Genomic DNA, 25,686 nt, shown 5'->3' with positions numbered 1-25,686 from the left:
GGGCCGCCTCATTTGAGGAAGGGGGGGTCCTTGGGTTTTCTGCCCCCGAGCCCCAAGTCTGGAAGGCACGACATTGTAGAGGCAGGCAGGGAGGGCTTAGAGGTGTTGGAGTGGACAGGCAAGACCACTATGGTCTCAGAGAGATGTGTGGGCGCTCGAGAGCTGGCTGTGACCCCGGCTCTCCCACACAGGTGGCGGTACCCTGGGTGAAGTATTTGTGGGTAAAGATGCTGAGGAGGTGGTCTTACTGGGGGGAGGGCAATAAGTCACCTGCAGCCTCGGACGAGAGGCGAGAGCTAGCTTCCTGAGAAGTGCCTCCTCCATCCTCACCATGCCTTCGCTGCAGCTGCCTTGCTCCGGAGACCCCTGGACACCCACCATGTGCAAACGGGGCTCCAGCCTGAGGACGTCCAAGCAGCTCAGTGGCTCCAGGTCCGGTGGAGCCGAAACTCACTTTCTCTGGACAGACCAACCTCACCTGCCTTTTGTCACCTGCTGGTGGGGAGAGAGGCCCAGGCGAAATGGATGGAGGTCCTAGCCTGACCCTCTTGGGCTCTGTCACCCTGGCCAGGGTGGAGTGTGGGGGACCAGGAACCCGTCCCCGGCTGTCTCACCCACCGTTTGGGTCTCGGCCTCAGGGTGGACTGGGCGGGGGCTGGTGTCCCTTGTGCGTCACCCCCACTGCCCCACCTTCCCGAGCCTGACAGCCCAAAAGCAGAGAGGCCAGGGTGCTGCTCAGAGCAAGAGCTTGGCTAGCTCCCCGCCCCGCTCTAAGGGAGGCGCCAGATGCAGCGCCCCAAGCTCTGAAGGGGGGATGCTGGGCCCCGCCTGCCATATGCTCGGGGATGAGCTTCGATCCGGCGAGCAGGCCTGCCCAGCAGGATTCTTGGCACCTGGGTCGCAGGAGGGCAGACCAGAGGGGTGAGCTACCCAAGGTGGTGGGAGAGGAGGGAGCAGCTCGGCCCCTGGGATTGGGCCTGCAGGGGCCCCCTCTCGGCTCTTGGCTGTGGCTTGGCCGGGGGAGCAGGTGGGTGGAATGAAAGGGAGGTCGGCTGCTCCCAGGAGGGGCCAGGATGCCAGCCAGCCAGGATGGGCCTGCTGCGAGCTGCAGATGGCAGCCTCCCGGTCTCGGCGCCTCTCCCTGGTCCCCGTGTCCCTCCCTGGCAGCTCCCGTCTTTGCGGGGAGGAGGATGGGAGCGGTGGGTGACCCTGGAGCAGGGGGTCCCCTGAGAGAGTGGACCTTCTGGCTCACCCCTCGCTCACTCCTGGGGGGACAGGGCACGGCCAGCGGTTCAGGGAGGCAGGGACCCCACGTCGGGCCCGATTGGTGAATGGGATCTGCAGGACCTGTGTGTCCGTGAGCTCATGTGGGTGTTTTTGTCAGGGTTGAACCATGGGACACTGCTCTTTTTAAAAAAATCGTTCTTAAGTTTAAGTTGAAAAGTGATTGATTTTAGATACTTTCACATGGTCCCTCTCACCAGTTTCCACCTTTTCCTGTTTCCGCCCAGATCAAGTGGCCCTGGATTCAGGGATTTCTGAAGATTATTATATCTCTTCTTCACTCAGACTCACGATCATTTACATTTTCCTAAAAAGTCATGCATTTCATTGAGTGCCCAAGCTTTCGGCCTAAAGCCACATACAGTAGTAGCCTCATAATTCATAAAATGTGCTTTCGACCATGATTATCTTCCCTTCCTTGTGACTTCATGTGTGTCTGATTTCTCTCTCATGTTCATAGTTAGACATGACTGTATTTTGTCTGTTTTGGTTTTTTTTGTTTGTTTGGTTGTTTGCATTTTTCATGTGTGGTTTTTAAATTTTTTTAAGTTAATTAATTTATTTTTAAAGATTTTCTTTATTCATAAGACACACAGAGAGGCAGAGACACAGGCAGAGGGAGAAGCAGGCCCCCTGTGGGGAGCCCAGGACCCCGGGTCACGCCCTGAGCCAAAGGCAGACGCTCAACCGCTGAGCCACCCAGGCGCCCTTGTGTGTGATTTTTTAAAAAGAGTATTGGTATGGGGCCTTTCCTGAGAATCAGTTCTTGGAGGTATTGACAACTGGTGAATATTTTCCAGGGTCCCACACTATTAGTTTCTACTTCTGTTAGTCTTCCTCTGGCTTTCTTCGGAGTTTATTTTGCTCATTTTCTAACTTCTAGAGTCGAGTACATATCTTTTCATTCTTTTCTGTTTAACAATAAATCCTATTTCTTTCTTTTTTTAAAAAGATTTTATTTACTTATTCATCAGGGACACAGAGAAAGAGAGAGAGAGGCAGAGAGAAAAGCAGGCTCCATGCAAGGAGCCTGACGCGGGACTCGATCCCGGGTCTCCAGGATCACACCCTGGGCCGAGGGTGGCACTAAACTGCTGAGCCACCTGGGCTGCCCAGTAAATCCTATTTCTTACATTGAGGTCAGGAGATGCGGCCCCTGTGCTTCCAGCTCCTTTGGGATTAATTTAGCATCCTTTACTGCTCAGGTTACTGTCTGTTCCTTTTTATGTTCCTAACACTTTTTTTCTTAATATATTTCAATAAGATGTTATTCCATGTAAAATATTCTCTTTTTTCATTAATAGGTGAACTTCTTTGTTTGCTAGTGATGAACTTACTATAACATCTTTAAAGAAGCTAACTTCTTTCAAAGTTGTGAGCTTTAAAAACAAATTGCTTCATTTAGTTATGTTCCTTTGAAATGATTTAATAATTTTTAATCCATTTATCAGTAGAGGGGTTGAATCTGTTTACAGGCATTGTTTTGTTTTTAGATGGTTGCTCTACTGTATTCTTGATTGGTCTCATTTGCTTTTTATATAATCCACTGTCTCTATTTTTCTGGGTTTTTTTTTTTTTTACATATTACCTATAATCTGAAAGTTTTTTAAAGCAATCTCTACACTCAACTTGATGCTCAGACTCACAACCCTAAGGTCAAGAGTCTCATACTCTACCCACTGCACCAGCCAGGCACCCCCATATTACCTATAATTTATTTCCCATCTTCTTTAGTGCTTTGTGGTTGCCTTTGAGTTTTTCAAAAGCACTATTTGATCTAATAGCTCTTATTTGTCAGAGTCAAGCAGGAAAGAGCATATCTTACATTCTACCTGCTTAAGACTCATTCTTCTGCTTAGTTTTTGTTAATATGATCTCTAAGTTTCAGACTACATTTTAGAGTTATTTATACTTATATGTATTGATACTTACACAATGACATTTCCTTTCAAATATTTAAAAGTTATTTTGAGGGATGCCTGGGTGGTTCGGCGGTTAAGTGTCTGCCTTCGGCTCAGAGTGTGATCCTGGAGTCCTAGGATCAAGTCCCACATTGGACTCCTGCATGGAGCCTGCTTCTCCCTCTGCCTATGTCTCTGCCTTTCTCTCTCTGTGTCTCTCATGAATAAATAAACAAAATCTTAAAAAAAAAGTTGTTTTGATATTTGCCTTCAGTTTTACATATTTTATTTATTTGAGAGAGAGAGAGAAAGAGAGCATAAGCAGGGGGCAGGGCAGAGGGAGAAGCAGTTTCCCCACTGAGCAGGGAGCCTGATATAGGGCTCAATCCCAGCACCCTTGGATCATGACCTGAGCTAAAGGCAGATGCTTAACCAGCTGAGCCACCCAGGCACCCTTGCATTCGATTTTAGGACCAAATATGAAATCTCGACATTTGCAGGTTTCAGAGCCAATCACTAGCACATTCATATTGTACGATTTCCACAAGACTTTTCCCTCTTAAACTCTTACTTTTGATTCATTTCATGGTTGGTTGGAAAACATTTTCAAGTATCTCTCTCAAAAAAGGGTACATGATTGGAATATTGTCTGCAGCCTTGCACGCTGGAGAATGCCATCTGCTCATGGTGGCCTACACACATATGAGACAGTCTTGCTGGGTATAAAATTCTTAGATCACAGACTTCCCTCCGCAAGATCTATGGGCATCACTCCATGGTCATCTGGCTGGCTTCTTGTTGTTGATTTTTAATCCATATATAATTTTCCCTCATCCTGGTATATCATATGTTGTACAGAGACATGTCTGGGTGTTTTTGGTCTCCTTGATATTTTTCCAAAAAGTCAGTGAGTCTTCTTGTGCGCATGTAGGTCTGCCTTTAGCTCAGGATTCTGATCTTTGATCCTTGTTTCTATTCCGCTTGGCTTCTGCTGCATTCTCCCCATTATATGTCCCCCTGCATGTTCTCTCTCATATCCTTACCATCCTCTCCTTCATGATTTCCACATCTTTATCTTTTTCCTCTAGAATTTTTGAGGGCTTCCCCAGTTTATTCTCTGTGTGTCTGAATCAAGTTTCTCCAGCATCATTTCTCTTTGCTGCTTCCAAAGTGAGTCTTAATTGTGCTACTGCGTTTTTAGGTTTTGGTTTTTCTGGCTCTTCTTTCTCTTCTGTGTCATGCTCTTTGTATGATCATATGGCGTCTTCAACACACCCTAGTCTTTCCTTATGGCTTTCTTCTCCGATTTCACAGAGGCCACGTCTTTTTTGGATTTTTTGTAGTCTTCCATGCCCATTTAGTTGTACGCTATCCATGGCTGTTTTTGAGCCATGGTGATAAAGTTTGAATACTTGGGATCAAGACCGTATGGCCTACAAAGCCTAAAATATTTACTGTTTGACATTTGAAGAAAAAAAAAAAACCTTACAGATCCTGCTACTAGCACAACAGCTGGATTCCCATCTTAGCTCCAAGCTGGATAGCAGGGGAATTGATGCAGCTCTGTCCCTACTGCCTCGTTCCTACCAGTATTTTCCCTTTGATTCACTTTGCTCTGTGGAAATGTGTCCTTCCATCTGCACTGCCTGATTTCTTCATTCTCTATGCCAATAATTTTGATAAAAATGCAAGTTCAGATATGCAAACACTGTCCTTCTGGGCCCTGCCTTTCCCTCAGATCCCCCTCCCTGGAGGAGGGCACCACCACCAAGGCCCCTGCCCACTTCCTACCCATTTGTTTCCTGGCTGTTGTCTCCGTGTCATCTCCTTTTTCAAGATCTTTCTGTTCATCAGACAAAAGGCTGTGTCTTGAGGTAAAACCTGGGACAGGTTTTGCTTGTTTCGCCACCATCTGCCTTTGATTAATAAAGATTGCTCCCAGATTCCAATGTTGGGTCATCTATCAGTTTAGTTTTTGGCATTCGTGTGAATTTTCATTTTTCTCATTGTCTTTACAGCTATTTTGGAACAAAACAAGGAGAGGCTCCATGGGTGACTGCCAAGTAGATATGCCATTTTGAAGGAGTCAGAACTGCAGTCAAAAGCTGTGGTTTGTCCATCTCGAAGCAGTCTCTGTAGCTTTGTGTGTTTTTGATAAAAGAAGAAAATGCAGGAACATTTTCCCTGTCCAGGGACCACTTGTCCGATGACCTCAGTTCTCTGGAATATACCCAAAACAAAGAGTCCACAAGCACAGCCAGATAGCTGCCACAGTGTCCATGTTCTGGATGTTATTCACTTTACCCAAAGGAGAGCATTTCAGGCTCCCTCGTTCCAAGCCGATTTACCTGTGTTTTATATACAGTTCTAACAACCTTGGTCTCTGTTTTCGTAGCTTACAACCGATCGATCAGTCACCAAATATGCAGGGGGGTAGGGGGTAGTTTTAAAACAAGCTTTGGACGCCTGGGTGGCTCAGGGGTTGAGTATCTGCCTTTGGCTCAGGGTGTGATCCCGGGGTCCTGGGATTGAGTCCCACATCGGGCTCCCCTCAGGGAGCCTGCTTCTCCCTCTGCCTGTGTCTCTGCCTCTCTCTGTGTGTCTCTCATGAATAGATAAATAAGATCTTAAAAAAAAAAAACTTACTCTTACAACAACGAGCTCACTGACCCAAGAAGTATTTCCGAGGGATGGAAAGGAAAGATATAGGAAGGATCCCCCACCCCCTGTACCCCGCATACAACTGTAAATGCTCAAAGGTGGCGCCATTTCCTGGAGGAACAGGCAGTTTGGGTTCCCTCTCTGAACACCCTCCAGTTTGGGTCAACAAGCACCTCTCAGCCTTTCCTCTGCCTGCCTGGGTGCCCTATGCACCCTGGCCCCTCCTGGCTATGGTTGGTCGGGATGGTGGCCCCTGGGACCCTGGCTGGGGAACTCTGCCCCCTGCACCAGTGATCAGAAGGTGTTAGGGGCGAGTGGGTCCCAGACAGCAGTGTTTTTTAAAGCTTCTGGGTAATTCCACCGTGTGGCTGGGCTGGGAACCAGGGCGTGGGGAGCAGGGGCTGTGCAGCCAGCCTGCCTCATCTCTGAACTGGGGCTCATTGGCAGGGCCGACAGTGTGCCACCTGCCTTGTCAGGACTGTCCAGGGGCTGTCGTCGAGGTGCAGGCTCTTGATATTCACAGGGACACCAGAGGCTGGTCAACTGGGGTCTGATTGGGCAGGGAATGGATGCCACACGTACTAGGACGACTTCTGCCCCAGGTGGATACTTGATTCTAGAAGGAAGAGCTGTAGATGTGACCAGGAGGGGAGGTGGTAAGAGCTGAAGGTGCTGGGGGAGGTTGTCTCAGGGCTCTACCACCGTGCCTGCAGCCCCACAGTGTGTGGCTTGCATCTGTGGCAGGTATTCTAGAACCTTCCAGAACGCTGGGGTCTGGCTTTCAGGTGGGACTAGCCGTGCCTTCATCACAGGGTGCTGTGTACTTCAGGGCCCAGACAGAGGGCCTGCAGAGGCGACAGGGCGTAGGTGATTTCCTGCCGACCGGAATGCAAGCCCTGACGCGGGCCAACGGCTTTTGACTTTCGTACAAAAAGTAAAATAACAAGAAAGCGAGTTGAGAGGGGGCCCAAGGCTGTCCCAGGAATCACGTCACCCAGCACTACTCGCATTCCAATTAGCTTCCCTCAGTGGAGAGAGCCGAGAGGGATCGCAGCCAGCCCGCTCAGGACCACAAGGACTTACGCACAACCTGGATTCGGTGGTGGCTTTGCTGGGGATGTCATCTGTCCCTGAGCTGCGGGGACATGGCCTGAAGCAACCGTTCCCAGGGGTCAGCCTGGTGCTGGTGCCACTGGTGTGTGTGCACAGGCCTCCACCACCTCGCACTAACCCCTCGGGCTCTGGCCACAGTCTCTGGGCGACCCTGGCCCTGCATCCCGAGGGGCGCCTCCCTGGGTCACCACCCAGCAACCAGCCAGCTAGCACAAAGGACCAGCACGGTAGCCCCTGGTGTCCCTGGCAGGGCATCTGGGTGGCTGGGTGAGCCCAAGGGCTCAGACCACAGGGCATCTGGAAGGGGGCTGCTTATTCCCCCATTTCCTGAGACCAGCTCCCAACTGGGTGCCCCAGGAAGCTGGTGCAGGAGGCAGGGAGGGGGTGGGGGCTCTGGGCCGTGGCCGCCAAGGCAGGGGGATAGAGCTGTTTTGATTTTAACTGAGGCAGCAGTCAGTGAATCACAGGACCTAGAAGGAGGCCCTCTGAATAGTCTCTGCATCCCTGGGCGGGAGATCTCTGAATAGTCTCTGTGTCTCTAAGCCATGGGGGGTGGGGGGCTGCTGTGAGGCCCGACTTGTTTCCCTGGCTTTGCCCTGTGCTCCACAGGAGTCATTCCTTCCATGCACCTTGGCTTGGCGAGCCCCTCTGCAGAGTGAGAGATTGCACCTGCCCCTGGGGCGGTCACCCCTGTGTGTGTGTGTGTGTGTGTGTGTGTGTGTGTGTGTGTGACCTGTCTAGCCTGTTACCAGGATGCCCTCCCAGCTCACGTCCACTGCCTGGTGCCGTCATTGCTCCTAGAACATCCTGGACCCTCCATAGCCCCCGGTCCTCCCCCACCCACCCCCGGCGGTCTGGGCGTTGCTGGAACACGGGAACACAGGGTGCTCCTCATCCCCCGCTCAGAGCTTAGCTCCCTGCTCACATTTAAGATGAGGCATTGGTGGCATTCGCTGAGACACACGCGGCAGGGCATAACCGAGGGTGCGGATGTCACGGCATCTTACATCTGAGTGCAGCGCCCAGCCTGGCCGCCAGCTCCCCGGATGCTGTGAGCAGGTGGTCTCAGTTCTCTTAACTGCGGGATGGGAAGGTCCCCCCACATCAGAGAGCGGTGGTGAGAATTGAGTGAGGCCCGGCACATCGGTGCCCGGCACGGTGGTGCGGGGCAGGCCTAAGTCATTCCTTGGCCTCTGCGCTAGGCTGGCTGGGGGGCTAAGGGTGTCCCCCCACGGATCTAGCAAAGCAATCACATCACCTTGTCCGAGGAGTGGGAAGGGCTGGTGGGGAGACGGCCTGGCCCGGCCGATGTTGGAGGTTTCCTTTGGTGGGTGGATGGAGGCCACCTCCCAGAGAAGCAGGCCCGATGCCTGGCTGCCCCAGGGCCCTGAGCTCTCGGCCCGACTAGCCCTCGGGCTCCGGGCAGCCCCCCGACATGATCCCTGGCGGCCAGACGCAGGCCCCGCAGCCCTGCCTCTCAGCAGTTGGGCCCATTAGAACTGAACTCTTCTTCATGGGGCATTCTATTTGCACACTCCAGTAGAGTGGACACCAAAGGGGTTTTCTAATGCTTCATGGGCTGCTAATTTCCTCCGTGACCTCTTTTGTTGGGGTCTGACCCCAGCCAGAGGCTCCGCGCCGTGAAAGCCAGCGCCTGACACAGACCTAGGGCACGGGGTGACAATGAGGCCTCTATCGCCTTTAATCAGGCTCCGGTTGTGTCTTAAGAATGGGGTGAGGGGAGTTTGTGTGGCGCTCAGAAGCCTTGGGTGGCACAATACGGGAGCCCCCAGCATGCCCCACGGAGGCCAAGGGGGCTCCAGTTGGCGGCTGAAGGACTCGGCAGGCCACAGGGGGGTGGGCCGGGCTGGGGCCCCTTTGTCCCAAGCGCCTCTTTAGAAGGCCAGGCCTGCCCTGAATGGCCGCCCGCCCGGCCCATGGGTATCACAGGCCTCTGGGGATCTGGGGGGGCGGCCCCCCAGCCTATTCATCGCCAGCCTAATTAGGTTTTGTCTGTGTTCTCCGTCCCCTGCAGACTGTGATTCCTACTGCAAGGCTTCCAAAGGAAAGCTGAAGATTAACATGAAAAAGTATTGCAGGAAGGACTATGGTGAGTGCCAGTCCCCTTGTCTGGCGGGCCGGCGGGGGCACGTGACTGGCCAGGAGCTGGGCGCAGGGCGCAGGTGGCCCTGGCTACGTGCGGGCCATGGAGTCCCTGGGACGGGACAGGGCCCAGGCTGGCGGGATCCCACACCCGAGGAACTTGTCAGCTCTTGCACCACGGCCCTCGGAGGCAAGGGGTCGCAAGGGGCCACAGGGGTGTGAGGGTTGGGTTCTTCCCCCCCACCTCCACTTACCCTACCCCACCCCACCCCTGCCCGGGCAGGGTGGAAAATCTGGCATCCAGGCCAGTGGGGCTCCCCTGGCGGCTGGGATTCCCTGCCTGGCCTCCAGCCTTCAAGCTACCCCGGGTGGGGGGCTTTGGCCTCAGAACTTGTCACTTTACCTGTCTGGTCTCGGGTGCCCTCAAAGTACTGTGGGCTTTCAACTCCAGTGTTGCTCAGAGTGGGGCCCTCCAGGCCTCAGGAAAGGGGGCGGAGGGTCCATGGGTTTAAAACTCCTATTCTGGAAGCCGCCTCCTTCCAAAGATTGACTCTGCAGAGGGGTGAGTCTGTGTTTTAAATGTTTTGCTGAAGTTTGAACACAGCTTGCTGGGCTGGGGGTGGGGGGTGGGGCCCTTGAGGGTGTTTTGCAGCCCGGACCTGTGGGGCTGACAGCTCTGTCCCTTGAGCCATCAGGCCCCCTTCCCCAGGAAGGGCTGACCCGGCTCTGCGCTCCCTCAACCCCATCCTCCCTGTACCCCTCTGCCAGGCTACCCCCGCCTGCCTTCTGTAGGCACCTGCCGAGGAGCTCCTCGGGCCGGCCCACCCTGGGGGACCTAAGGAGCCGGCTTTGTGGCTTCTGATCCCTGAGAATTTCTAGGTAGCCTAGAGGCCCAGGCCAGCCAGACACCATGTGATGAGGGGGCGGTCCGGGGACCTGCAGGAGGAGGGGAGCCCCTTGAGGTCCCGGTGCACAGGTGTGCAGAGAGTGGGGGGTGCTGCAGAGCTGGCCCAGAAAAGAGAAGTCCCCAGAGGATCTGCTGGCAGAGCCTTGGAGGGCCCCCCATGCAGAGACACAGGCATCCACGTGGGCAGCCGATGCCCCTGTCACCCGGCCAGGAGGTCGCTGCCGCAGCCTGGATGCAGACCCAGGGGCCCTGAACCCGGGCCTGGCGCCTCCCACCTCCTGACCTATGGGTCCTGTTGATTTGGATGGAGGGCTGGGCCTTCCTCTTTCTGGCCGCCGACTGTCCCCTCTGCAGCTGACCCCAGAGACAGATCCCTCACCAGAGGCCTTGGCGGGCCTGTGTACCCCACACCACTCTGGCCTCTCTCTGCTGCCCGGCTTTCCATTCTGCCCTGGTCACATTCCTCCTCCAGGACCTGGGGCGCCTCCGTTGCTTTTCTGAGCCTCAGATCCCCTGTGTGCAGCATGGATCCTGTCTGCAAGCTGGAAGTAGCCAGCATGAGACCAGGTGTCCCCCGGGGGTGCTCCCAGGGAGGAGCCACCTCTGCTGGTCCACAGGTATCAGGGCGGGAGGAAGGGAGGAAGAAGTGGAGCTGGGAGAGAACCTTCGTCCATCCCTGCCTGACCCAGGGGCGTCCAGCAGCCCGCCCTGCTGTCTCACCTGGGCTGGCCATTGGAGCCAAACGTGGGTTGTGTTCTTTCCTAAGGCCAAGCATTGGGACCTTTTGCATAACAAGATGCATGAGGAGGCCTGAAGGAACCCAGAGCAATTTTGAGATCGTCTAAAACTTTCTCAGTGTACGCCGTGTGAGCGTGTGTGTGCACAGATACACACCCATGTGCGTGTACATGCACAGTATGCCTACCCCACCCTGGGGCCCAGAGCACACACCCCCAGGCCGCCTGGCCTACCCCTCGATGCAGCCAGAGCAACTGGCACCAGGCTTAGTGTGTCCACAAGTGGTCAGGCCGCGGGTGGGCCTGCCCCAGAACCCCGTGGGGCCCTCGGCAAGTCCCCCAAAGCCCCTTTCAAGTGTTTGCATCCGGGGCAATGCAGAAACTTCTGAGTCCCATGGGAGTGCGGTTTGAAGGTAAAGGGAGTGCTGTCTCTAAGCCTGGTGACGGCCATGGGGAGAGGCCCCTCGTAGGGTTGCATCCCCCCCCAGCCCCGAGCTGCCTGCCTCTGTTGGGGTCTTCCACGGGGACATCTGCTGCCCCTCCAACCTTTCTGAGGGACGAGGGCTCAGGCAAGTAGGCCCGAGGGTCCTGTTGTGTTGGGGCCTGGGGTTCATGCATGAGGTGTCTACACAGGCCCAGAGAGCCAGGGTGCATAGAGGAGAGCCCTGCCCAGAGCGTGGCGGGGCTGGAGAAGAGCGGGTGTACTTGGAGCAGACACTTTGAGAGGGGCTGGAGGGGGGTTGGCCCGCAGCCCCTGTTCTGTTCTTAAAGTGCAGAAAGGAAAAAGACTTTGCAAAAGTTACCGGAATAGTTCCTGTGTGCCACCTGGTTCTATCTGATTCGGCCCCACTTTGTTCCCTTGTCACTTCTTTTCACCCCTGTTGAATTCAGCTTCTCTGACTCCTGATGTTCTGGGGGACACCTGTCCCCTTTGGCTCCCTCCTGGCCCCCTACCAGCAGGCAGGAATACCCTCTTTTTGCCAAAGGGGGTGGACACCTTTTTATGAACTCAGAGGGGGTCCCACAGGCCCTCCCTGGGCTCTGCACCTGCTGTGCACCCGTCTCCCCTGCATCAGGCCCCTCTTTCTGGGGGTGCCGCGCGTGGGGCACAGCCTCTGGCTTCCTTCTGCCCTCTACTCCGGGCCTGATGGCCCTCCCCCTCCTGCTAACACCTGACTCCTTCTGGATCCTCTGCGTGAGGCAGGTGTCACCAGCGGCTGGCTTCACATCCCTCGTGTCACAGGAGGGGACACGGGCCCAGCTGGTGGGGGTGACTTGCTCACGGGGCCCGTCCTCCCTCTCCGTCCGCGGCGGCCTGCCCTGGGTCTCTCATCTCACATCCTGTTTAGCCCCAAGGCCGAGAGGGGTGAGGAGATAGATGCCCAGCGTGGCCCCCTTTGCGAAACCTCACGTGGCCTCCCAGCTCCTGCCCTGCACTTCCTGCCAGGCGCATTGCGCTGGTGCCCACAGTTCTATTTCTGCGCCCCACACGGGGAGCAGCAGATGCCAGACAGGAGTCGGGTGTCCCCTCGGGGAGCTGATGAGCTCGGAAACTCTTCCTGTCCTCCAAAGACCCTTGAGGGCTTCTGGTCCCTAGGACTTCTCCTGACTCTTTTGGGATCCCCTGAAAGTTGGGGAGCAGTTAGGGAGCTAAGGCCTGCTTAGCGTCTAGGCCTATGTGTTGAGGTAACAGGCAAAACAAAGATGTGTCGGGAGCTTCAGGGGCTTCCGGTGGGGTTTCCAGGGGCTCCTTGGGGTGGGGGGGCAGGCCCTCGGGGAGGGAAGTGTGGCACCCACAGGGCTGGGCAGGTGCAGGTGCAGCGGAGGCCTCGCTCTGAGGCTGAGGGTTCGGGTTTGCAGAACTTTGTAGAGGATCTTCCCTGGATTCTGTTGGGACCACGGCCCCCGGATACTGGGCGTGTGGGGGTGTCCCTCCGCTGCCTGGGGTGAAGCTGGGCCGACCTGGGGCACCACAAGCAGGGAGAGGACAGGGAGGGACCAGGCCTGGGTATCAGCAAGGGGCGGGGTGAGGCCGGCAGAGCGGCCGGCCAAGGGGACTGGGGACTGGGGACCGGGCTTCGAGGGGCTGCATAATCTCTGCGCTGACACCCGGCAGGGAGCCAATTAGAAATCCTGCTTCCTTCACTTGTAGCCAGTGCGCTGGATGTTCCAGAAGCTGCTAATTAGTACCTCGGGGTGGTGGCCCTTGCCAGGTGAAGAGCAGGCCCCAGGCACCCTTCTTCCCGCTGGGACGTGGCTCTGGGCCTCGGGGAGCTGGGCTGCGTGAGGTGGCCTCTCTGGCATGTTCCTGACGAGAGGGGCCCAGGCAGAACCAGAGGCCTGGCGGGGGGGGCTCGGGCCTGAGCCCGCCATGCTGCTCGCACCCACACAGTGTCCCCGGCGGGGAGGTGGCCCGTTCTGTTCCCATGTGCGGGGACGGGGCGCCGGGCCCACCATCTGCAGGTGTAGCTCCTGATGTGCTGTGGAGTCGTGGGCGGACCCACGACCCGGAGGTGTTGTCAAGGCACACACTATGTCCTCCTAGGTGAGGCCCAACCACAGCCCAGCCCCCCAGGTGCCATCTGCTCGGGGCAGGGGTGCGGGGCGACGCTGGGGTGTGCCCCTGGGCGATCCGGCCCGCAGCCCCTGGGCGTGGCCCCTGGCGATCCGGCCCGCAGCGCCGTGATGGACGGCTGTGCGCAGAAGATTGTTCGCGTTACTGTCCAGGGTCTTAGCAACGTCCTCCTCGGGGCACCTCGCCTAGGGGGGGCCTTCCTTGGGGTGACTGCCACTGGTGAGTGCGCACGCGCTGGTGTGCAAGTGTAGGTGTGATCATGTGAGCAAGTATGTGTTTGCTCGTGGATGTGAGTGCATGGGTGTGAGTGCAGGTATGTGTGCATGGGTGGGCTCCTGTGGATTTGCTTGTGTGATGTGCACATGTGTGTGGGTGTGCAAGTGTAGATGCGCTAGTGTGACAGTATTTGAGCACTGCATCTGTTCTTGTGAGTGTGTATATGCTAGTGTGTGTGCACAGATGTGTGGGTGTGCCTGTGTGTTCATGTGCTCATGTGGATGTGCATGTGTGAGTGCACATGTGAATGTATGTGTGTGACAGCATTGTGGGTGTGCATGGGTGGGCTCTGTGAGTGTGCGTGTGTGTGCACATGTGACAATATGTGAGCGTGTGTTACTATGTGTGCAGGTGTGTGTATATACTAGTGTGTAGATTTGTGGGTGTGCGTGTGTGCGCACACGTGACTATGGCAGTGTGTGTGGGTGTGCCTGTGTGGTGTATGAGCATGTGCGGGTGTGGGTATGCTCATGGGTGGGCACGTGTGTGTGACTGCATTAGTGTATGTGAGTGTGACCTGCATGTATGACCACGTGCGTTGGAGCAGGAGTGCTCATGTGACAGCTTGTGTGTGAGCAGGGGTGTGCCTGTGTGCATGTTGCACATCTGTGCACGTGCACGAGTTCATTGTGGAGTCTGCAACCCTCCCTGGAGTTGCCTGCCTGTCAGCCCGGGGAGTCAAGGCTATGAGGGTAACAGGGTGACACTGTCCCCAGGGTGCTTTGTTCCGGAAGGTCACTGGGCTGAGGCCTGGGGAGGTCCAGGGGCACCGCCCCTCGCTGCCCTGCCCTCCTGTCCAGGCTCCTGCCCACAGCCCTTGGGCCTCCTGTCCCCTCTGGTCCCCAAGCTCCCTCAGAGGCCCTGTCCTCCCTCCCCTCCTCACCTTTGCACTCCCACCCCCCATTGCTGGCTCCTCCAGCACCTGCCATGTGCCCTGTCCTGGGTGCTGAGCTCACAGACCTGGAGGAGACGCAGGCTTAACCCTCAAGGACCTTGAGGTCGGGAGGGAGCAGACGGACACACAGGCGAGAGTGGGGACGCCGGGTGGAGGCGGGGGCTCCGGTAGCCCGTGCTCACAGGGCAAAGCAAGGCTCCCAGGTGGAGGGAGGAAGGCCTTGGGCGCAGAAGGAGAAGCGGGGGCCGGGTACAGGGGTGTGGGGGCCAGGGAGGCTGGGGAGAGGCCCGCACAGGCCTCAGCAGCCACGGTCACATCTGTGTGCACAGACCCCCGGCGCCGCCTCCCCCCTCAGCCGGGCCTGCGCGGTGGCCCGAGGGGGGCCCGGGTGCTGCCTTCTCCCTGGGATCCGAAAGTGGGATGGGGGGGGCGGAGACAGCTCACATTTTGAAAGGTGAGATCATCTCACTTTTGCCAGTTCTTGGAAAAATTATTCATTCCCAGAAATGTTTATTAGTCACCCCTTTTGTTGAAAGACATTTTGGCACTGCGGGATGGAAAAATCAAAATGCCTTTCACAGGATGATTTGTGTCAAGCCTTCCTCCTGAGATCCTGCAAGGAGCATTTCTGGGGTACCACTCAAGGGGGGTACTCTGCTGGCATCTGCGGGGAGAGACGGGGCTCGTTAGGGTGTGTGTGCACGTGCACGTGTCTGCGCTCCTGCTTTCTTAGGCCCCGATTCTCTTCAGCATGTCCCCATGTACCCCGGAACCTCCTGGGGTGCCAGGAGCCCTCGAGGCATCCGCACTCCCCTCCCCTGGAATCCACACGGCACCTGCGATGGGGCTTTATTCCCCGCCCACCACAGGCTAAGACCCAACAAGATAACGTGACTCCCAGCGGACTCCCAAGCCCCAAGAGGCTTCTGCTCCCCCGAAGCCCTCTAGGCCCTGAGCCCCTGGTGGCACATGGTGGGCACAGCAGGCCCTTAGAAGGCACAGGAACGGGTCCCCCCGCACTGCCACCCCGGGACCCTTGACTCCCTGTTCCTAGTGAACCAGACACATCTCCTGGGGGAGCCAGCAGGAGTGGTCACCACGGTGTTGGTGTGACTCTTAGAGATGATAGAGCCAACGTGGGGGACCGCTGTGGCTCGGGACCGGCTGGGGGTGCCGGCGGTGGGCATGGGCGTGTCACGGGGGAAGGTCACGGCCAATCATGACGAGGGGCGGGTGTGGGGGTGACACCGGTGGCATAGGGCCCGCCGAGCACTGTGGTGAGGACAGCGTGACCTGGCCTGGCGCTTGCCCCGCGCTCGTCCAGCGGCTCAGGCTGCAAATCGGACGCTCCCGCCGCTGGGATCCGGGGCCTCTCCCCTCCTGACACCCCCTTCCCTTCCTTTTCTTGACCTTGAGTTCAACAGCTGCTCCCCATCGAGGGGGGTCAAGCCCACTGAGAGCAGAGAACCTGACAGGTTGCTTATGGACCCCGCGGGGGGACAAAGCGCCTGAGTCCACCCCACGCTGCGATCGTGGGGCTTGGGTGTGGGTACAGATGTGCCCCATCCCTGGGGGCGGTTCCCCAAAGGGAGGGCTGCCTGGAGAGCCGGCAGCTGGTGGGTGCCCCCTCCCCGCCGCCAGTCACCCTGCGGGGACGCCATCCCCACTCAGCCACCCCTGCAGCCCCAGGGAGCAGGGCGCAGACCAGCCAGCAGCACGTGGCCTGGTGTTTCAGAGGCTCCCTGACCCTTCCCTGGGGGGGCAGTCACTGGCCCCCTGGTGGGGGGGGTCCTCCGATTTCCCCCCGGCCAGATGTGACCTCCCCTCCCCCCCCCACCCCGCAGTGCCAGCCCCATATGGAGGCCAGATGTGGAGCTGGGTCCGTGGCGAGTCAGGCTGAGGTCGCGGAGTATGGGTGACCACCAGGTTGGACGGGGAGTGCCCAGGGGCCCCCGGGACAGCTTGACAGGAAAGCCCTCCATCCTGCAGGGTGCTGCCCCGGCCAGCTGCCACCCTTCTGACCCTGCAGGCAGGGGAGCCCCAGAGCCTGTGCCTCCGGGCCCCTGTGGGGGTGGGAGGGGCGGCTCTGAGGGGCCGGGAAGGGGCTCGTCCCATTTGGCAGATAGGGACAGGAGGCTTGGAGGGGGTGGGGGCAGGGACCTGTCCAAGGTGCCTGGGGAGCTGGGTACCTGGTGCTGGGGACCCCGGCTGCTTTGGCCACCACGGGCAGCTCTTGTCCTCTGTGCTCCCCGGGGGCCCAGCCCCAGCATCACAGAGCATTTCTGTCATGGCTCAGATGGGCATGTCCCCCTGCGGGGTGGTCTGGTGGGTCCTGCCCCTGCCCCTGCGTTGGGATCAGAGCCCAGCACCCTGTTTCACTGTTCCTGGGGCTCCCGGCCCCATGCCTGCCCCCCACCCCCAGCTTGGCCAGGATGGGAGAGAGGGACACACACACACCCCACCCCACCTCCGATGGTCCAGCCACCAGACCTGAGGGCCCTGCCTCACCTGCCGCAGGGCCAGGAACACCCGTCCAGTGCTCGCTGGTACCTGCTCGATCCCCCAGGGGAATGCGGCTGATGAAGGAGCACCCCCAGGACTCTGCTGCTGTGGTCTGGATCCCGCTTGGTTCCTATTTCTGGCCCTGAGGCCCTTGCTCCTGGGCTCCTTGGAGAAGCAGGTTCCACTGTGGACGAGTGTTGACCTTTGGAAGCTGGAGCTGAGCACAGTGTGTGGAGCGTGGTGTGCAGAGTGCGGTGTGCAGACGGAGGTGTGCAGAGCGTGCTCAGAAGACCAGTAGCTGCCGGCCTCCTCTCTCAGGGGCTTCACCTGAGGAGGGACAGGCTGCCTGTCCTGGTCCTGTGAGGGGGCTTCCTGGAGGCAGTGGCCTTCATGGGGACTGGACTGCGAGCTGTGCAGGGACCTCTCAGAGGGCCACATCCCTGCTGGGGACCGAGTGTAAGTTTGCAGCCAGGAGCTTTTTGTGAGCCTCGGAGGCCACGTGTCCCGGAGGGGCCTGGGGGTGATGTGAGCCCTGGACTGGGGCCGAGCCTTCCTTCCCTCAGAGGCCAGTACCCCGCTGGCACAGGGGCCCGGGGTGGCAGCCCTTGCAGGACTCTCCAGGGGGCTGGGAGGCAGGTTTGCTAGTGGATGCATCACATCCTCTGGAGGACCCTCTGGCCCCTTTGGCTGCTCCTGGGCTGGGGGGCCAGGGACCAGCCGGGTTGTCTCCGCTCCTCCCGTTGGGAGGGGGCCCCTCTCTCCCTTTGGTTCCTTTGAGGAAGAGAGCAGCCAGGCAGTGAGGGCACCCCACTGTGCAGGCAGGGCCACGTCCCCTCTCCTGCCCGAGCCTCGGGCCACGCACAGTGGCCAGGCCCCTGAGCCCTTCTGACTTGTGAAGTTGGGTGGGGGGTCCAGACTGCCCCAGCTCCCAGTGAACAGGGCTCATGTCTTCCCCAGAGCATGACTCCCCGATTCCCAGGCCTCCCAACATCCCCTCCCAAGAACAGAGCCTCAGTGCTATGGCCCCGTGGGGAAACCGAGGCAGCGTTCCCATTGCTCTTAGTTCTGAGAGAGAGAGAGAGAAGCAAAACTTCTTTGTTGAGAACAAGAAAGGAGGGACCCTCAGGAGGGATGTCCCCACCTTAGTCAAGGTCTGAGGTGGGACTTGCACATGTGTGGCAGGCAGTGGTAGCCCTGGGGACTCCCGAGGACTCCCGCTGGGGGGATGGCTGTGGCTGATGGCCTGGTGTGGCCCCCACTGGCCTCCAGCTCACCACCAGCCGGGACATGTCATCGTGGGTGCGGGGGTCCCGCCTGATGCCCCCTGGCAGGCAGGCAGGTCAGCATCTCCGGGAACAAGACGTGGCCAGGCCCCGTGCTTTCTCACCTTCGCGGGGGCCTGGGAAACACGTGGTCAGAGCCGCATTTTATGAAAGCAGCTGCAGCTCACTACACACTTGCTGTACGGGGAGATTTATGGGGCTGCATGGTTTTAAGGGTTTCTCTGGGGTCAGCGTCTTCCCCCATTCGCTCTGGCTGCAGCCTCCGAGGCAGACGGATGACAAGCCTTCCCCGGCTGGACTGGCCCAACAGGAAGGTGTGGCTGGGGGTGACAGGGGGGGACGCGGGGGGCTGGCCACCCAAGCCTCCTGGAAGGGGTGGCTGCTGGGAAGCCCCTGGGGACCCCCCTTGAGCGGCCCATAAATCCCGGGCCCTCCAGGCAGCAGGAAGCCTCCCCGCTGAGGTGTCATCCCTCCCAGGGCTCCAGGCTTGTGCTTGTGGGAGGAGGAAGGTGGCTGGTGGCCCCACTCCCCAGCTCCCCACCGGGACCTGTGCCAGCCACCCCCCCCCCCCCCCCCCGCCTTGGGCCCGGCAGGCAGGGTGTGTCGGGGCAAAGCCCGAGGATGAATGAGCAACAACTGTATACTCTTAGCTCTGCAAACAGCTTTCCTAGAACTTGGCCCAGGCTGGGCCCTTGGATTGCAGCAGGAAGTCCCCAACCCTTACATGGGCGGGGCGGGGGGGGGGCACCTAAGTCAGCTTGGAGCTACGTCCTGTCCAGGGAGGAGGCGGTCCCAGGTCCTCCAGGGGCCCAGAGCTGACAGGCTCCGAGTTGGCTGGGCCAGGGCCAGAGCTGGGGAGGGGGGCTTGGGATGAACGGGGGCTCCGGACCCAGAACAAGGCTGCCTGCTGTGGCCCCTTTGGAGGAAGCCCAGTGCTGGGACCCAGTACAGTTGAGGCACCGTGGAAGGGATGGCCCGGGTCTGCTCCTGTAGGACGCGTGCGGTCTTGCACACTCAGTGGCGGAGAGGACCCCCAGCACAGGCCAAGGCACCCAGCCCGCCCTGGGGCTGCCTTCGAGTGCCCCACCCCCTTGGCCAGTCCAGCCCAGCCCTGGCCCAGGCCGCTCCCGCTGACTGCGGCCCCCGTGGGCCTGGCCCTCAGCCCCCTTCTGGCCTGTGTGGAGGCAGGGATGGAGAGGTGTGTGCCCCCCACGCCCTGCAGGCCCAGCAGCAGCCTGGGATTTGAAGTCGGTCGTCACGGCCCTGCCCGGGTGGCTGCCAAAGCATGCCTGTGAACCCCGGAATTGCTCTTGAGGGGTGGCTGCTGCCCTGCCCTGCCTATGGCCTTGCCCTCAGAGTTCATCAGCTGGCGACACATGTGGGGACTCCAAGGACGGGGACACAGTGCCTCCTGGCCCCTAGGACCTTGCTTCCCGGAACGCAGGAGCTCTCCCCTTGCTTTTGCTCAGCCACCTGCTCCGTTCTGGGGACGCGCTTCCCCTGCAGCTTGCTCGGGGGCACCCAGGTGTGCCCCAGCCCAGCTGGGCTTTCCAGAGCTGACCTCACCCATCCTGCCTGGTGGGCTCCAGTCCCCACACCCTGATGCCTGCTTCTGTCCATGGGGAGAGCAGGGCCCCAGGCGCCAGGCATGCCGCTTTCCTGCATCTTGAGTCCTCATATTTTTTTTTGTGGGGGGGGGTGAGCCAGGGCTCAGTGTAAGGAAGGGCATTCGCAGTGTGGACCCCGAGATGCAGCCGCTTATCACTCCGAGGGGGCCAGGCTGCCCTGGCTCAGCCACTGCCTCGTCTCTGCGCCGGAGAAGTCCCCCCTCTGGCTTTGCGCCGGGACCTGCCAGGCTGCCCTCCCAAGGGTCAGCTCATCTCCCTCGTTTCTGACTGCAGGGTCGGGGGTCTCACGGGTCCCCGTGTTCCTGGGGGTCAGTCTAGGACACGGGTGCACAGATGGGGCAGCCCAGGCATCCTGAGGGCTGAGGCTAAGTGGCCTGGTGTTGACTGTCGTGTGGGTGCCGGGGGCACACCCTCGGGGCTCCTGGTGCTCGGACGGGCAGAGCTGCCTGTGGCCACCGTGGGCCACGGCCCCCCAGGCGCCCCCAGTCGTTCCGGGCTCCGGGCCAGCAGGCGGGTGGCGGCCCAGGGCGGGCGCTGCGCCGTGTGCCGGGGCCGCTCCCCTGAGCGTGCGGCCTGCGTCTGCCTGAGGTCACTGTTCAGTGTGTAGTTTGAATATTTTCAGCTGTGTGTGCGCGGCGGGGACCTGGCCTGTGTGCTGCGTGTGCAGCTCATACTTGGTGGGCTGTGTAATGTGCGGAGGCGTTGCCAAGGGCAGCGGAACTGGGGATTTTTTCCAGCATAATCACATGAATTCTTCCCGCCACCCTCCCCTGCCCCTTCCCCGCTTGGGCTGTCCCTGCTCCAAGGCCAGGGAGCTGCTGGGAGCTGCTGGGAGCAGCTGGCGTGGACAGAGGACACAGGCTGCTGCTTTGTGACCAGTGGACCAGGGCCTGCTGCTGTGGCCTCTGGATTCCCCGGGGACAGCACGGGGTCAGGGGTGGGTACCCCTTTGGGCTGCGTCCTCTGTGTTGAGCGGATGCGCTCCAGACCTGTGCTGGTGGGGCCTGGGGAAGAGGCCCGGCCGGGGCAGGTGGTGGTGAGGGGCAGGTAGTGGTGATGGTGGGGGTAGCTGCTTTGAATGTCCTGCTTGCTGTTCCAGGGCATTCCTTCAGGGGAGAACGTTCAGACCAGGGAAGGTGGGGCTGGGGTCCCCGGTCCCCCCTGTGGCAAGGACCACATTCTCGCAGCTCCTCTGAGGGGCCAGCCCGGGGCCCGACCACTCGGTCAGCTCTCTCTGGCCGCTTCCCAGGACACCTGGGCCACCTCACCAGGTGAGCCCTCTCACCTGGCTCTGCACCCCGCCCAAGATCCCGAGCACCCCTCCCCCCAACAGAACGAGTTTGCTCGGGCTGCCCGAACCAAGCATCACGGACTGGGGGCTTCACCAACAGAAATTTATTGTCTCACGATTCTGGAGGCCGGAAGTCTGCGACCAAGGCGTCCGCACGGTGGCCCCTGCTGAGGCCTCTCCTTGGTCTGCAGGCCTCCCTCCGTGTCTGTCCTGCTCTGCTCTTCTCACAAGGACACCAGTTGCATTGGATTAGGCTCCCCCGTATCACTGCCTCTTTAACTTAATCAGCTCTGTTAAGACCCCATCTCCGAATATGGTCGCATTCTGAGCTCCAGGAGGATGGCTGGCACTTCATCCGATGAGTCCAGGGCCGGGAGCCGCAGGGTGGCCTGTAGCGCCACTAGATGCTCGGTGCCCGGGGTCACAGCCCCCGGAGTCCCCATCCACAGGCACCTTCTGCTGCATCCTTGCCAGGCCACCCCCTGCCCACCCCGGCACTGTGGCTGGGGACCAGGGGTCTAAGATGCTACCCAGGGAAAACGGTGGCATCCCGATGGAGCCTCATTGTGCATTCAGCTCAGCCGTGAGGTGAGGAAACCGGGGTTCCCAGGGACGCTGGCTCCCCCGTCACTTAGCGGAGGGGCACTCAGTTACCACGGTGACCTCCATGTGCACAGTCAAACACACAGCCCGGCCACTTCTGCGGGCTGGAGGGCTCCCCACCCCACCTCGGAGTTCACACTGAGTGTTGAGTCCCTTGGTGACAAAAACATGGAAACGGTTGCCATGGCAGCCATTCTTTGGAGCTCTCCGACTGGAGTGCAAAGTTGACGATGCCCAAGAACAGCTGAAATGAAATATGGGAAAATCTGCCACTTGCCTCACCCCAGAAGGATGAGCTGGATGGTGTGGGACGCTCCCCTCGGGCCCCGCCATCCCTGAACCTCCCCATCATCCTGGGCCAAGAATGGGGACAGGATGGGAGGGGGGGGGCCTGGGAGTGAAGGCAGCAGAGTGGGTCCCCAGAGACCCTCAGAAAGGCTGGGCTGCATGGGCACCCCAGCCGGGCTGTAAGAGGGCAGGTGATGACCACTCGACACGCCCTGGGGACATGTCCTCGTGACTCCTAGAGCCGCTGGGCTGACCCGTGTCTCACTTTCTTCAGGTGTAATCTGGAGAGAGGAGCTGGCTGCTCATCTGCTAGGGCAGTCTTCAGCCTGGTCGGTGGGGGGGGGGGGGCAGGTGGGCTCAGCAAGGGGAATGTGCCCTGATCTGACCGTGGGGAGGGGGAAGATGACCAAGTTTTCCTTGACCTGTCAGTGCAGCAGAGACCTCTCCTTTTATCCCCTGGAATGATTATGTCTCCCCCCAACCCCAGCAGTTTCCCCAGTGGGGCCCTGCTACCTTGAGATGTGCTAACCAAAGAGATCTGCAGTCAGAGTAGTTTGGGAAGCTCACACGCATGCATACACATGCATGGTTTGTAGCTTGAAGGCTCTGAAAAGTCCTGCAGTAAGAAAGCCTCTTGACTTCGTTTAAGCCAGAATTTCACAAACATATTTGAGCAAGGTTCCCCCTTTCTCTTTAAAAAGCATTTTAGGGGCACCCGGATGGCTCAGTGGTTGAGCCTCTACTTCGGGCTCAGGGCGTAATCCCGGGGTCCCGGGATCGATCCTGCATCGGGCTCCCCACAGGGAACCTGCTTCTCCCTCTGCTGATGTCTCTGCCTCTCTGTGTGTCTTTCATGAATAAATAAATAAAATCCTCAAAAAAGCATTTTATTTTATTTATTTTTTTAAAAATTTTTATTTATTTATGATAGTCACACAGAGAGAGAGAGAGAGAGAGAGAGAGAGGCAGAGACACAGGCAGAGGAAGAAGCAGGCTCCATGCACCGGGAGCCCGACGTGGGATTCGATCCGGGATCTCCACAATCGCGCCCTGGGACAAAGTCAGGTGCTAAACCGCTGCGCCACCCAGGGATCCCCAAAAAAGCATTTTAAAACCCTTCCTAATATCCTGCAGAGGTAGCATATATTGACATTGACTAGGGCACTGGTTCTCAAAGTGTGTTCCCAGGAGCAGCAGCAGCACCACCTGGGAATTTGTGAGAGAAGCATACTCTGGGGAGCCCATTCCAGATGTGCTGAATCGGAAACTCTGGGGGGAGGCCCAGCACTATGTGTCCGCCCCACCCCAGGGGCATGGATTCTGCTGCAGGCTCTGGTGGAGAGACCCTGCACCAGGGGAAGTCTCAGAAGAGAACTGGGGGGTGGGGTGGGGAACAGCCTGGGGATTTGGAGAGGATCAGGAGGGAGGGGGTTTGTCTCCAAAGGCAGTGCTGGGTGGCAGCTTCAACAAAGGCATGAGGTAAGGCTGTTGGGAGCAGTGGCCCCGGCCCAGGTATCAGCAGGTGGGGTTGGTTCCCCAGGTCGGCCTGGGCACCACCCACGGGTGCCCTCGTGGGGTACCCTGCACCGTCGCTTCCCAGCTGTGCCTTCTCCATCAGACGGGCCGCCCGGCGGTCAGGGCGCCAGCAGGTGGGGCCCACCTGGGCCCAGGAGCCCCCGGGGGGGCCGGGGCGGCACTCCTGGGCCCGGGGCCCACCCGCCCGCCTGTGCTTCCTTGCAGCCGTCCAGATCCACATCCTGAAGGCGGACAAGGCAGGGGACTGGTGGAAGTTCACGGTGAACATCATCTCCGTGTACAAGCAGGGCACGAGCCGCATCCGCCGCGGGGACCAGAGCCTGTGGATCCGCTCGCGGGACATCGCCTGCAAGTGTCCCAAAATCAAGCCCCTCAAGAAGTACCTGCTGCTGGGCAACGCCGAGGACTCGCCCGACCAGAGCGGCATCGTGGCGGACAAGAGCAGCCTGGTGATCCAGTGGCGGGACACGTGGGCGCGGCGGCTGCGCAAGTTCCAGCAGCGCGAGAAGAAGGGCAAGTGCAAGAAGGCCTAGCGCGGGGGCTGCGGCGCCGGGCGGGCGGGGCCGCGGCGGGGCGGGGCGGGGCGGGGCGGGGCGGGGCCGCGGCGGGCGGGCGGGGCGGGGCTCCGGCCCGAGGCCCCGCCCCCAGCCGGCCCCGCCCCCAGCCGGCCCCGCCCCGCCCCCTGGCCGCCGCGGCGCGCGGGGCGGGAGAGATGAGGACGAGACTTACTACCTCACGGGCCCCTCGCAGAGCAGCGGCGCGCCCGGGCGGGGCGGGGCGGGGCGGGCCGGGGGGGGGGCGCAGAGCCGCGCAGGTGGGGCCGCCCCCGCCGCGCCGCCCGGCTCCGGAGAGGGGCACGTGAGAACTGTGAACCCGGGGCGGGGCGCCGGGAGGGACGCCCCTCCTCGCCCGTGACCCGGTCTGCGGCCCCCGCGGGACCCTGGCCGCCGCCCTTGGGCCCGTCCGCGGGGCCGGTCCGTCCCACCAGCACGCCACCTGCTGCGTCGGCCCTGGGGGGTCTTGGGGTGGGGGTCCCCCCCCCACGGCTTCTGGGCCGCGCTGGGCAGGGGGCCCCGGGGCGCCCCTGCGCAGCCCCAGCCGGGGGGTCACCGCCCCACGCTGGAGCCGCCCGTCGGAGGAGGCGCTGCGCAGGCAAAACCTCCCAGAGAGTTTCCTTTCTGGAAACTTGGAACCAGCCCCTTTATGACATTTTCCAGGGGAAGGGGGAAGGGGCCGTGACACTATTTGTGTAATGACGTCAGCTCCTGGGAAGGGCCCGGGCCCGGAATGCAGGTTTGCACAGGCGGGTGGGCCGGGCTGGGGGAAGGGGCTTGTCACCCCCGGCGGTGCACGAGGTCCCGGGTGCCCCGGCCTGGGGCAGTCCGTGGTGGGGATGGCCCGGTCCCCGCTGCGGCCCTGGCTCCTGGGTCCCTGGGGAAAGGGACCTGGGGCATGCCCCCTGCACCACCCGCCCACCCGCCCCTCCAGCTCTTGTGGTCTGGCCTGGGCAGCCCCTCCGGCTCCTTTGTGGCCACCCCTTTACTCGTGGAGGCCTTCCGTGGCCCCCTGGTGTGGCCAGGCCCCCCCTTTCCAAAGCTTTCTAGAGACACCGGCCCCCCACAGGCAGCCCCAGACCTTTGGGGCCTTTTGCCGCCCGCCTCGGAGCTCTGCACCGCCCAGGGGCCTCGCCCCGTCCTCACACCCGGCACACTGAATTAGAGACCCGGCTCCCCTCTCAGCCTGGAAATTGGTTTGGTTTTCCCTGCGGGAGCGGGGCCGCTGCAGAGGGTCACACCAAGGATGGAGCTTGGTCCCTCGCGGCCTGGCTTCCCTCGGCCTCTCCCGCTTCAGCCCGCAGCACGGCTGCCTTCCGTTGAGCACCTGCTCTGTGCCAGGCACTTTACCCACATGATCTCCCGTTACCCTCACGACAGCCCCCAGACAAGGATTTGCACCCTACTTTGTGCCAGCAGGGACACAAGGTGCTCAAGGTCACGGGCAGGGAAGAAGCAGAACTGGGTCAGACTCCAGAGCCGGGCCTTCTGGCCACTCTGCCCCTCGGCTCCCTTGGGAGGCGCCCAGGGGGCGCCCCGGGCTGCAACG

At 59.9% G+C, this 25,686-nt stretch overlaps 1 protein-coding gene across 4 annotated transcripts in view; it reads left to right on the top strand.

The window, feature by feature from the left end:
• Positions 1 to 24,153, top strand: part of NTN1 (netrin 1) — a 188,130-nt gene extending 163,977 nt beyond the window's left edge. For all 4 annotated transcript variants that reach the window (XM_055306705.1, XM_055306704.1, XM_055306707.1 and 1 more), the window contains exons 6-7: positions 8,995 to 9,069; positions 23,788 to 24,153. In XM_055306705.1, coding sequence (XP_055162680.1) covers positions 8,995 to 9,069; positions 23,788 to 24,116 — 404 coding nt within the window. In that variant the 3' untranslated portion in view covers positions 24,117 to 24,153. The remainder of the gene's footprint in view (positions 1 to 8,994; positions 9,070 to 23,787) is intronic.
• Positions 24,154 to 25,686: the final 1,533 nt, after the last annotated feature.

This window comes from Nyctereutes procyonoides, unplaced genomic scaffold, assembly GCF_905146905.1.
Source record: "Nyctereutes procyonoides isolate TBG_1078 unplaced genomic scaffold, NYPRO_anot_genome, whole genome shotgun sequence".
NCBI classification, from domain to species: Eukaryota; Metazoa; Chordata; class Mammalia; order Carnivora; family Canidae; genus Nyctereutes; species Nyctereutes procyonoides.
The sequence above is the reverse complement of the archived record's forward strand: the minus strand, read 5'-3'. Positions and strand labels throughout refer to the sequence as shown.